The 13,608-nt window shown below is 37.0% G+C and overlaps 1 protein-coding gene across 2 annotated transcripts; it reads right to left on the bottom strand.

Moving 5' to 3' along the window:
* Positions 1 to 402: 402 nt before the first annotated feature.
* On the bottom strand, positions 403 to 12,061 carry LOC149588122 (uncharacterized). 2 transcript variants are annotated; one of them, XR_016380052.1, is made up of 9 exons: positions 11,876 to 12,061; positions 9,153 to 9,251; positions 8,982 to 9,088; positions 8,307 to 8,405; positions 8,091 to 8,201; positions 5,322 to 5,676; positions 4,403 to 5,244; positions 2,022 to 2,332; positions 403 to 1,950 (listed from the first exon to the last, which is right to left on the bottom strand). XR_016380052.1 is itself a non-coding variant. In XM_089863157.1 (8 exons), exons 1-8 carry the CDS (start codon positions 11,916 to 11,918, stop codon positions 2,273 to 2,275), a joined length of 1,716 nt encoding a protein of 571 aa, XP_089719283.1. In that variant the 5' UTR covers positions 11,919 to 12,061; the 3' UTR covers positions 403 to 2,272. The 2 variants fall into 2 exon arrangements, 1 of the variants encoding a protein (XP_089719283.1); XM_089863157.1 differs by having other exon boundaries at positions 403 to 2,332.
* Positions 12,062 to 13,608: the final 1,547 nt, after the last annotated feature.

The following is a 13,608-nucleotide window of genomic DNA, read 5'->3' as shown; positions in this document are numbered from 1 at the left end:
GACATTTATGCTCCTTGGTTTAACCATAGCCCACTCGATCACGACGCAAGCTGCTCGCGCTATAGCTAAATTACCGAGTTTTTTTTTAACGTGTCTAGTTTTATGTGTTCTTCTATTGCTTCGATAACCTTACTTAAATCCATTTTATACCTTCAAATACCTTTTAAAACATTACCAGCTACTCTGTCCTGACTACAAACACAAATCGAGGAAGTTCTAGCATACACAATAGCAGACGACGGTAACCGCGTAACCGCGAATTAACACAAGACCTATTTTAAGGCAGTGAACAGGCCCAGTATAGCTACGCCAATAAAACGGTCAACTACGGCGAAACTCTGATGACTCGCGACTTTTGGCCATTTTCATACTTTTCCTCTCATCCACTTTTGATAATAATAATAATAATAATATAAGCTTTTGTCTATGAAGGGATATCCACACTAAGCCTGTGGCTTGTTTACAGGTGGGTCCCTTTACAGTGCATAGAGGGGTGGTGGCTAGCCCCTATGCCACAGCTAACCTACAGCGCCCTATACTAACTATTACCGTTAACCTCTGCAAGTTTTGATGGAAAGGAGAAACCGGGTAAGACCGCGGAGGAAAACTCCTTTTAACAAGCGGGGAGAGAACTTGCAAACTCTACGCAGAAGGATTTGTTCCCAGATTTTCACCCGGTGCCACAGTTCGGGATCGAACCCGGGATCCTCTTGCTGCGAGGCGAAAGCGCTAACCGCTACGCCACCCCACTGCTATTATTATTATTATTAAATGGAACCACTTACCCCAAACGGGATTGGTTGAATTCCCACAAGCTGAGAAAGGTAAGGAGTAATAGATTAGATTTAGCAGACGCCACTAAAGCAATTGACTAATTAAATGCTGATAATTTTATAATATGAGAGCATTTCATTTTTTTAAAAAAATATTTTTCCTTTCAGATTTAGAAAAGGCCCGTTCCTTTAAAATAATCTCTTTCACGAGTCTTTAGATAAGTAAACATAGCGCGAGATTCAGAGTAGCTATGGCTATGAGGGCGAAATCAGGTGCGAAAAACGCTTTGAGGAAATTAATCAGAGCTGGGATTAATGAATTTTTAAGCTGGATTTAAAGACGCGGTCCTCTTAGCTTAAATATAGTCCCCCCGCGACACGCTATTAAAAAAACCATTCCGGAGTACGTGAGCGGGGGTTGCGGGAACGCACCTAAAAATATGGGTTCTCTCTCTCGCTAATATTACGTAGGAACAAGTCATTTATAATCAACTTATATAATTTAGCTCCACGCTTCTTTGAAAGCCTTATCAAGCATTTCATAGCTCCTCCAAGAAGTCTAATCTCCGAGATGCCTAGGCCTAGCTGCTTTTTACAAACTTCGATATTTTTAAAAATCATCTCAATAGTTTAGCAACGTCAGAAAATAATGGATTTTATTATCCCACCAAGAGTAGAAAACTCAAAGAGTTCATATTTTTAGATACGCCTGTCAATTAGCGCCATCTACGACGCTTTTCGTACGTGTTTGAGCTTGTGGTTGCATCGTTGTTAAAGGGGGAGAAGTAGGACTATAATCATAAGTTCATAAGATATGTTGGCCATAAGTTTGTCTCTGGTTACTAAGAGCTTGTCATGAAGTGTATGAGTTATAGGTCATAGATTCGAGGAGGTAAAGCGAGGGAGGCCTGGTGCATGAGGCGCTGCTGTCAAAAGGGGCTTAGTAATGCAGACTAAATAGGACCTAGATGGAAGTCCGGCAAAACTAACCACCGAGTGTAAGACTTCAATTCTCGCTTCCGTCGTTCTCGAACTAGCTCGAGCTGTAAGTCTCTCAGTAGAATTACAAAGTATAGGAAGTGACGTACTTCTGAAACGTATCTTATAAACTCATGCTATAATCAACTCAAATAATTTCCTCGTATCTCTTGAACCATGTTAATCCTACGGAGCTAACCTTTATGAAACCCAATTGTATTTATTTTTTCCACAAACAATGTTTGTCCGCAGGGGGTGTTACTATCTTACCTCTCTAACTTTTCGTTGAACGAGAACCTTGTGCCACTGATTGTCGTCGAAGCGGACCTTGGCGGGTCTGACGGCCTTCTCGACGGAGCTGGAACCGAGGCTGACCCTGACGGTCAGGACGATGACGCCGTCTCTCAAACTGAGCATCATGTAATCTTCGTTGTCGCCCGTGTAGAACAACATGCCGCTCGGTTGCCGCCTCTTGAAGTACAACGACACCTGATCGCTCGAACCGATGATCGGAGCTTTCATCAAAGGATCGTATGATAAATACTCCGAGCCACGAAATGTCGCTTCCGCCGAAGGTTTCTCTGTAAGACACATCAACAAGAATGATTAGACTTTGAATACGTACTACTTTGTACTACCCCTATACAAAATCTACACAAACGGCAGGCCTTTGTGACGTCAACAACAACAATAAAGACACCGTAAAGAGGTGGTCGGTGCCCGGACAACTTCAGGAATCAACTATACTCACGAAAAAGAGGTTTATCGCTGTAATATCGTTACTAGGGTCGGAAATAAGCGCAAGACACTGGACATTGTCCAATACAATTTTATAATGTCCCATAATTTTTAAAAACAAAGGGGGTCACTGGACAGTTGACCAATACATTTTTTCAGAATTTTTGATAACTTGACTATGAAGATGCGACACTATTTTTGCGCACTCCAGTGGACAATGTCCTATAAATCTTGGAGTTAAAAGGGGGGGCTCCCTCCAATACGTAACGAAAAGTTTAAATGATCTTATTGGCTCAGTTTTAAACTACGTTTTGATGACGTTGCTGACGGGGACGGCGAAAAATACGTTACTCCTTTTTACCTCTGTCGCCATGACCCGCCTCTTCCTTCATACCCCCCTCTCCGTCCCGTGGAAGGGGGGTCCGGGACTTTGACGCGCGCCCACATTCCATTACTCTGTTCTCCATTCCTACTACTAAAATTAAATCTATCCCTGGTTATATTATTTATGTAAATTAGCAAAATAGATCGAATGGCGATGGAGGATAAAGTTTCAACTAAATAATTTCAAATTATTCCATATTTTAATTAACTGCATCATCAGTTAAGAGAATTAATTAAATCCATTTCGTATGTAATAAATATTTAAAATAATTAGTTTTGTTAACTTAATAGAGAATTTAAATAAAAATAATTTAATTCATTTTATAGGAAATATAAAATTAAAATAATTATTTTAATTCGCTTAAAGAAGATTTTAAATTAAACAAATCAATTATAATATCTCGATTTTTTTATGAATCCATACTTAAATTCAACTTAAAGAACGCTTGAGGAGGCTAGTGCGGATGAATACACAATTTTAAATATCTTGTGCAATGTTTATGTCAAAAATAAACTTCTTTGTTAGAAACGTTTATTTTCTTCTTTTTCCTTTTGGTTTTTTTTGGTTTATACATAAATTTAATTCCACAAAAGATTGGTTTTTATTAATTCTTGTTTTCTTTCTCATGAGGTTTCACTGATAAATATAACGTTATAAAACCATCACTGATAGTAGATATATTGCCTAAAAATTATTACAAATTGTAACTTTTTCAAAAAAAATGAAAAAAAAATTCGAAGATGCGACTTTGAAATAATTACGCAAGAACTGAATTATAAATTTCAAAATTATAAACCCATGACAAAAATACTTAAATAGTTAAGAGATCAAAATAATTGAACGCAAAGTTCAAGTATATACATTAAATTTAGGCCTATACGTAATAATATTTAAACACACGAATCTTTTACCTACCACATCAGTTTCCTACTAAAGCAACATTTTCATTTTACAAATTGTAATCAGTCCTAAAACGTTAATTACTCTATCAAAATTGAATTTGTTTTTGCTATAAAATTTTTAAAAAACTTGAATTTAATTACTTTTCTCGAAAAATAGGGATCATATTTAATAATCATATATATATATATCAGTCGACCTTGGCACCTTTTTTTAATCAGTCAAAATAATTAGTAACATTGGAAGCAATTTAAATACTACAATTTAAACAATTTGCTACTGATTGATAGTTAACATTGCGATCATTTTACAAACCAAATTGGCGAGACAAAAACATATTGAGTCGAAAACATAAATATACATAATGATTAATTAAACGGGAATATATCAAAACGACACCAGCGTTAGTCTTATAAAAAACAAGGCTAAATAACTACCGTTTCAAAACTAACATGCAAATCAATGGTTTCTTAAGAGAAAGTTCCGCAAAAATCAAAACTGGTATAAGCGTAGATAGAAAATTTGTGACTCGTATTATGTTATTTAACAATTTTGGGGTTAAGTAACATACTGTTAAACTTAAGTTCAAACATTAAGAAAATTCGGATGAATCCTCTCTGGTACTTACAATAGAACGTCTCGCTTTTGGTTTTGGCTTCTCCGGAGTTTTGGCGGTTTCATCCTTAATCGCTTCGGATTTGGCTTTTAAATTCTTCGTTGCGTGAACTTGCGGTAAGAAATCGGTTTCTTCAACACCGTTTCCGCTGACATCGGCCATTCTCAACCCTAACTTTTCACTCTTCAAGTTCTCCCTGCTGACTTCCAATTCGCAGTTTTTGAACTTGGCTCTCAGGCTCTTAACCTTGTCCGCCCCAACTACTATGTCGTCATCCGACTTGTAACTGCATCGAACGACATCTGGATCAACTTGCGGTTGGGTGTCGACTTGCACGTTGACCACCTTGGGTCGATCTTCTCTCGGTGGTTTGATTCGCTTCAAAGGCTTGCGAGTCGTGGGCATCGGCACGTGTTCTTGGGTTGATTGGTTCTCCAAGGCCTTGAATTTGTCCAGCATCTTCTTGGCCGTGTCCGTGACTGGTAGGTCATCAATTTTATCAGTGCTTCGTACAATATTGGGGTCCCTGGGAGCTTCAGGTTCTGTGGAAGGCTCCTTGGTTATTTCCCTCGGAGGAGTGATTTGGAAACGCTTGCGTTCCTTCTCCTCTTCCTTGTAATTTTCAAAGAATTTGAATTTCTGGGTGATAACGGTGGTTTCAACTGGAATCTCTTTCCTTTCGGTCGGGGCACTGCCCTTAACGATTTCACCCTCAGGGGCTTGACTCGAGATACTGTCGTTGTGGGTTCGCAAAATCATGGAAGGGCTCTTCGAAGGGGACAATTGAGTCGGTGATGGGGACTTGACGCTAGCGTCCATCTGCTTGAAGAAGCTACTAGCACCAACAGCCGTACCTAAAGAAATTTCACAATACCCAAGGATATAAAATACTAAAGCTCGAGTCATGTAAGGACAAGTACAAATTGCTTACCAGGTTCCGTTAGAACTGACAAGTCCTCTTCCTTCTCTTCGCGCAGACGTTCGAACTTTTCAGCCTCAATCTCTTCATCATTTTCAATCGCACCCTTCTCGAACTTGTCCTTTATGGACAGGGCCTTAACATCGCGTCCTAAGACGACTGATTCGCTACGAACCGGCGACTTTGTCTTCGTGTCTTGACACGCTTTTTCGTCCACCGCTTTCATGGACTCCGAACGTCCAAGGCAAATACGTTGGCGCAATTTAGCCAAATCATCTTTAACATCTTCCTTGGCTTCCTCGGCAGCGGTGTTTATGTTACCACTTTCCCATTGATCTTTAAGGGAAGACAGACCAGCGAAGTTGACCTAGAAATCATCGAAAAGTTCGTATTTTCAGAAGGGTAGTCTCCAAACAAACTTGGCATTAAGATAACGGTTATCATCTTCCATATATTATCATATGTTTTCGTATATTTCCATATACAGGGTGTATCTGAAATGGACGTAGGAGCGAAAGTATTTGGGTTCCTGGGGCCAATATAAGGCGAAACTGAGGTATGATATTTTGTCGTACGCCAACCCATTTGGAAGTTACTTGAACCTCACACTTGCTAGTTTGCATAAATCACAGCATGTTGACTTCGTCTAAAACAGTAGGAATTAAGTTCAAGATAGGATGGTTATTGCAAATTAGTGGTTGCCAGCTAAAACAAAAAAAGCCTCAAAGCCATAGAGTTTATAGTCAATTTTTAAGGAGTAGAAAGTCGTACAGTTGGTGACTCATAAAGAGCATAAATGTAAAACAACATGTTACGATTTAGTGTGTTGAAACAACTGACCGATACTAACGGTAAACTAGCAGCGATAAGTAGCGCAAACGAAAAAGGAACACCGACATTTTGCTTCATTCTTCAAACAATCGAAAGGTTGCATTTAGTTTAAAGATTAGGTTATTGTTGCAACTTATCGAAATCGGTATTCGTGAATGAATGTTAGTGGGCGAATGTTTGGGATGGGATGTTGGGCAACGCCTGTTAAAACTGAGCAGTAAAATGCATAATTGGTAAAATTTAATCCTTATAAAAATCAACAAATAATGAAGAAACCTAAATGTTGAAAATGAAATAAAATTTGTTACGGTTCAAAGAGACCAAAAAAGGGAACATTCCTTTCTCTAAAAAATTAAAGTGAGGGAGTAATGGCGGTTTTCTTGGGGCCTCACCCGAAACTTCACCCGTAACAAATTAAATACGGATGCTTGAACAAGAAACTGTAAGACATATGATTGAAGTATCGTGATATGCGAAAACTTTAGACTAATGACGTTTACTAACTGGTAGCAATCTGCCAGCGTTGAGAACGACAGGGGACCTACGTGCAATGCGAGATGCAATGTAATGTACCCATAAGGAAATGTACATTCTTATTCCTTAGAATTATTCTATGAAAATTGCCAATAAAAACGGTAAAAAAGGTTCTTTTAACGGTTCAAATGCTTTAAAGCATGTAAAAAATAATTTGCTAATTTAATGGAAACGAGACGTCGCCGGATATGTAGTCTTGTACACAAACCAAAATGAACGCTTTTGCAACCGTTCGATTGTTTGAAGAATGAAGCAAAATGTCGGTGTTCCTTATTAGTTTCCGCTAGTTATCGCTGTTAGTTTCCCGTTAGTATCGGTCAGTTGTTTCAACAAACTAACGAACATCATTGTAAACATGTTGTTTTACAATGATGTTCGTTATGAGTCTCCAACTGTACAACTTTCTCTTCCTTAAAAATTGACTCTATGGCTTTGAGGCTTTTTTGTTTTAGCTGGCAACCACTAATTTGCAATAATCATCCTATCTTGAACGTATTTCCTACTGTTTTAGACGAAGTCAACATGCTGTGATTTATGCAAACTAGCAAGTGTGAGGTTCAAGTAACTTCCAAATGGGTTGGCGTACGACAAAATGTCATACCACAGTTTCGCCTTATATTGGCCCCAGGAACCCAAATACTTTCGCTCCTACGTCCATTTCAGATACACCCTGTATTATCATATATTTTCGTATATTTCCATATATTATCATATATTTTCGTATATTCCCATATATTATCATATATTTTCGTATATTCCCATATATTATCATATATTTTCGTATATTCCCATATATTTTCGTACATTTAAATGTTTTGATTGTTCTTTTTACCAATTTTTAATGAGCTTATATCCAATCAATCCTGAGATTTTAATGAACAACATTAATTTCCCTAAACTAGGTTAATTTGCAAGCTAAAAATGGTGTAAATATCTCACCCATGTTTCGGTGGATATTTCAACCACAATCAGATTACAATATGACTTTACAATCTAAGAAAGTTCGAAGTATCATTCAAACCGCAAATATTAGAGCTTCTACAAAGTTACAAAGTATACTTCAACGATCTTAGATTGTAAAATTACCAACATTAAGTCTGCAGGGCTCGGCAGAGTCGTACAGTTTTCTCGCAATCATAAATTCGATATCAAGTTCTAAAATTTTCATTATTATGATTGAACTTTAAATAAGAACTTATTCTTTGATATCGACCTTTGAACTCAAGAACGTTGGGTAATAAAGCGTTATTTCAAAATAAAACTAAAGCTTCCACCATCAATAGCCACCAACAGCCAAAAAACTAAAAACTACAGAGAATTATAGTAAGTATAGGGTATTTGCCAAAAATATTAACTCAACATGGATTAAATAATAAAATACGTTATATAAAACTCTGGACATAAACGCGGTCAAACCTGTGAAAATTTGCGTGTAACTTGAGCTCTGTCCGCCGATGGCTTGACCTCCTCAACGGGGGCACTTACGTAAGTCTCAACTTCTTCGTTTGACTTGTTGAAACTCGTTTTCTACAAAGATTAGTATTTACAATTAAGAAATAGGCTTAACGACCAATTAAAAACAAATGGATAATGAATGAATGAATCGGTTTATGCGGGTGATTAACAACGTACCAATGATCGAACAGATATGCTAGTTTCAATTGTTTCAGCCGCCATATAGATATTTTCTTCACTAACTGAAGGTATTGAGCCATTCGCAGAACTGTGTTTCTACATTCAAAAAATTCATTCCAAAAAAACAAACATTTAACAGCAATCGTGCAACATTCCCGTTAATGACGTATTTAAGTATTATTATAGCGTATTTTATTTAGTTTATTATATTACTAAACTTAATTTTAGGCAGTGTAAAAAATAATTTAACCTAATTAATTAGAAAACTGCGTTTTAATTTACCTTTAAAGAGATTTTTTCTACAATTTTTGGTATTTTTTTAATTTTCTAAATTTCATATTAAATAACGAATGACCTTTTCTATAAGGTAAAATATTGCAGGTGATAAAAGGCTTATGACAAGCAATATTTCACGGTTTTAAAATAAATCACAAGAACTAATTTAGGTGATAAGGGTTATATATAACGTCATTATACAATAAAACAAGAATCCATAAGACCTGGGAATGTTCAAAGATATAATAGGGCTGCATTGCCATTTATTATCTTTGGTTTTCCCATTTAGTATTGCAACTACATTATTGCAATAATATAAACAATACAACTAGTGCAAAAGTATAAGCTAGGCCTATTTCAGGTCTTATATGGGTTCTTGAATACAACGCAACAAACCTTGATTTTTTTCCTTGGCGATTTGGAAATTGAGGACACGGAAGAATTTTTTGAGCCACGACTTCGTGGAGCAGATCGCGAAGGAGTTGTACTTGAAACTTCAGGTTCTTCAGAAATTAATATTATATTACATTACATTACATTAAAAGGCAAATGATTGAAATTCACTACCATTTTGAACGCTTTTAAACCGTTCACTTTTCTCAAAAACAACGGTTGGAACTTTGAGAAATAGTTCAGGGTCGTACGATCCAACAGCTGGCGCACACCCTGTTTTAAAATTGACAAATGAATGAAGTATCCCGACCGTAATTGACAAATGATTTCTGTGTTTTATTTTAAGTATTTCGTATACACAGTGTTGCCACGGAATTTTCAGAACCAAATTCCCTGACTTTTCCAGGTTTTCCCTGACCTTTTAGGCCGAAAGTGTGAATGTTTACAGCACGTTTTAAGTGCTTATAATTAAATAAACTCTCTACATTAAGTTTTCCAATGTATTTGTTGCACCAAATGAATAAGAAACGTTTTAACTATAAAAAACAGTCTAAGAGATTTTTTAGAGAGCATTTACTTTATAAAAACAATTCTAGACAGCATTTTTAAGGATTGCTCTAGAGTTTTCTGTGTTAAAGGGGCTAACCGGCGCTGTTGGGGTGAAGTCCGCCCTTAGTTCAGGGGGAAAACACCCAGCTCTTTGGCCATAAGAAATGGCGCCACCGTCGCGGTGGGCGGGTAAGCAATATGCTAACCAACGGTTTGACTCCCCCTTCACCCCAACAGCTCCGGCCAGCCCCTTTAAGAGAGGACGAGGAGAAACTTTCATTACTCTTTCAATAAAGACTTATCCACAGAAATGTTACCCACAAAAATCAATTCCCTGACTTTGCTGAAATATTTTAAATTCCCTGACTTCCCTGACCTTTTGGGCCCATTTTTGAATTCCCTGACTCTTTCAGGTTTTCCCTGACCCGTGGCAACCCTGTTTTAGCGTTTCGAAATTTTACCCACTAAAATCAAATTCAGTGATTTTTTGGCCCAGTTCTAAATTCCCTGACTTTTACAGGTTTTCCCTGACCCGTGGCAACCCTGTATTAGTGTTTTCAACTTAGTTCCGAAACTGGTTCTATGCGGACATAAAGCGTTTAAAACAGCGCCATCTATCGCCAATAAACGGAAACATGATTCGTTTCCGTCCCCCCCCCCCCTCCCCAGAAAAAACAAAGGACTTTAAAGTTTTATTTGGCCTATTTACGCTACTCTGTCTATAGACACTCTAGTTTAAGGTTGAGAAAAAACAAACCACTATCAATAATTTTCAACTCAAAGTGGTATATGATGATTGTTTCAAAGTTTTGGGTCAAGCCAATTACATTTATCAATAATTCTCTAGTGCTGATGTCATTTTAAACTGTTCACTTTATAATTTAAATAACAGGTAAAATAGTAGTATTCCCCCTCCACGGATTTTTAAAATATGCCAATATACTATATGAAAATTGCAATATTTTGGAAAAGGACAAATCTAATAGAAACTGAACCTAACACCTAACCTAACCTAAAATATCCCAAACATAATCTAAACAAGTGTATGCGCCCCAAATATCAAATATAAAAACAACCATAGGTAATATGTGCTACCTTTTTTTTTGCGGGGAAAAATTTTGAAGGTATCGTGTTCCCCACCTCATTTACCATCAGAAATGAGTACAAACTTTTAAAAATCCGTGGAGGGGGAATACTACCATTTGGCCAAATAACAATTTGATTAGATGTTTATATAAATTTCCAAGCCAATGGCTTAATTAGCTCTGAATTTAAAAAGTGCCACTGTCAGAGAGAAAACACATAAAGCAATACAAAATACGAATGAAATCATTGTCTCAATCAAATATCCTAGGCTTATACTCCCTTTTAAAATGTCAGCTAAGACAACACCACAAGTAGTTCCTCCCCATTGTAAGTAGTACCCCGAGATAGTACTAGCCATATTAGGCTATTTTTCTTCGCGCCAAAAGGCAACGGCAAATGATGTGGTGTTGTCTTAGCTGACTTTTAAAAGGGAGTATAAGCCTAGGATATTTGATTGAGACAATGATTTCATTTGTATTTTGTATTTGCTTTATGTGTTTTCTCTCTGACAGTGGCACTTTTTAAATTCAGAGCTAATTAACCCATTGGCTTGGAAATTTACACTGCCTCTACTGGTGCCTCTTGGCACAAGGTAAATAACCTAGTAGAATGTTTTATAGCAGAGCTTCTTCATATTTAAAATATTAAAAAATGCCTAAATCTATTACTAAGATTACAAATGAACACATTTAGATTTTGAATGCGTTGCAGGTAGACTAAAAGCTTCGGAAGATGTCAAAGCTAGAGCTTCCCTGTAGGGGTAAGACCAGAACATGGACTTGCCTTGCTTCTTTTTAAACAAATTACCTTAAATGTTGCCACACATAAAGGGGGTCAGATTTCAGTCTTACAGCCCCCTTAGTCAAATAAAGGTAATTGCAGAAACTGGAGAGCTTTTGACAATGATGGGCCCATTATACAGATTTTAAAATATTAGAAATAGAGAAATTTAATTTAAATTCAGTGCCCTCAATCTAGATTGAAGGCAAAATTTGTAATAGTTGGCTTTTCTAGAAACTAATTAAAATTATCAATCACACACAAAGGTTAAGACATTTTCAAGTCTATGCATGGGCTACAACAAACTAAAAATAATACTTTATTTAATAACAGACGTTACAGGCAACCACAGAAGGCCTAGGCCTGTAAAGTGTGGCTACCGGGACAGATACACAGAAAACGACAAATAAAACTTTTAAACTTAAATTATAACATTATAAATAAATACAAACAAAGAGATATGGTTCAAAGAGTTACATTACCGATATTCTCATTAAACCGTTTGACTTTGGCTTTTGGAAACATTTTAACGGGAAAGTATACAAGCAGTTCACACTGGCTGGTCGATTATCACAAAACTAAGTTAACTTATTTTTGATCTAATGATTAAATCCATCGCGTAGAGCCGTAGACTGTCGACTCTCTTCACCACTCACAAAGCACAAAATGTTTTTGAAAACAGAAAGTTCTAAAGGAATTATGGGTACTTGGCCCCTCTTGTAGTTCAAATTGAATCAGTTCAGTTCAGCCAGTTTTGTGTTATAACAAGTTGGGAAAACCAAAATATTACCTCTCCGAGTCAAGAGGTCTACTACTACAAAGTTATTTACCTAGATATGGAATTATTTCTCTTTTTTGAAGTAAAAATTTACGAAATATTGAAGCAGTATTCCAAGCATAGCGAATATACAGTAAAGCAGACGACATTTTACATCCAATAAGGATAAATCTTGGACACATGGAAATCAGTCAATGGCAAAAAGAACAGGAAATGAAGTCTACGCTTCAGCTGTTTACCCTATATTCTGATAGCTACATTCACAACTGGTTTGCAGTGTAAACACTATCGTCTCGTCTCACCTCGACAAAATTCTTAGTTTGCCAACATGAGTGTTAACGTTAAATAATACCAAAGCTAAATTGTAGCTAGACGCACTGATAGTCAATGCGCACCATAAATAGAATAAAAACTCTGTAGCTTAGCCCTACTAATCTAATTGCCACCATGATATTTTCTTCTATTATAAAATCTTAACCTGATTATTTTAGAGTTTACTTAACGTTCGGCTCACTCTGAACCGTTGATGTCTCTTCATAGAGTGCTGTCAGTTGTGACGTCAGATCCAAGGTTAAACGTCACGAGTCTGCCTTTAGCAATGGGAGGCCATGACAGTTACCGTTTTTTCTTTATGGGAAAACAGCATGGGTGACGTCACACCGGCGCTTCTGACAGCACTCTATTACAGACACGAAAATCAAAACCCAAAGTTTACTTCACCTCAGGCCTCAATTATTTACTCTTTGTTTCACTAAGCCTATTATGGGTAATACTAGATATTTAAATAGTTTATTAAGTAGGTCAAAAATTCAGTTTACATTGGGATGCGTTTACATTAATTTAAATTACACGCAGAGCCCAGAGTCGAAAAAGCTAGATTTAAATTTGTAAAACCTGATCTAAAGATTGTTATTTAATAATAATAAAATGGATAATAAATCAAAAATCAAAAGGCGACATTGTAAAAAAAGCTTAATCTAAAGAAGGGGGTATATGGCCCTAGAAAGTTATACTACATTGTTTCCCTGAACTTGTGCTAGGGGTAGTGTGGGGTTGCACCAAAGGGTGTTGAATCGTTGTCTATCCTGGCGAAGAAGATCGGCACTTGCTCGGTGAGTGATCCTAATCCGGATACGGTCGCTGATGATTTTAGCGTTGAGGATCTTCTTGTCGAAAATTGCGGCATTTCTTGCCTTCCATAGTTGAAATTTTGTCTCCGTAAAAACGATGTTGGTGACATAGTTAAGCTCCGGTGGTACTGGAAGTGGTGAGTGGTACAAGGCTGCCGCAGAGGAGATAAAGCGGCATTTCAAGAAACATTTGACTTTGTTCCAACAAAGGACGGCGTTGAGACATTGGTACAGTAAGTGTATAAGTGATTCGTTTGATGGGCAGAAAGGGCATTTTCTAGTAGTAGACATGTTTCTGGTGAAGAGG

This window comes from Phalangium opilio, unplaced genomic scaffold, assembly GCF_054372755.1.
Source record: "Phalangium opilio isolate 3A_F unplaced genomic scaffold, DU_Popi_V2 ptg000663l_1, whole genome shotgun sequence".
NCBI classification, from domain to species: domain Eukaryota; kingdom Metazoa; phylum Arthropoda; class Arachnida; order Opiliones; family Phalangiidae; genus Phalangium; species Phalangium opilio.
Note: the sequence above shows the minus strand (reverse complement) of the source record. Positions and strands in the feature narration are given on the sequence as shown.

Coding starts and splice junctions, on each gene's coding strand:
- LOC149588122 (XM_089863157.1), bottom strand. CDS start 11,918: ATGTTTCCAAAAGCCAAAGTCAAACGGTTTAATGAGAATATCG. Junction 8,406..8,981: donor CGCCAAGGAAAAAAATCAAG/GTTTGTTGCGTT, acceptor TTTTGAATGTAG/AAACACAGTTCTGCGAATGG. Junction 2,333..4,402: donor CAAAAGCGAGACGTTCTATT/GTAAGTACCAGA, acceptor TGTGTCTTACAG/AGAAACCTTCGGCGGAAGCG.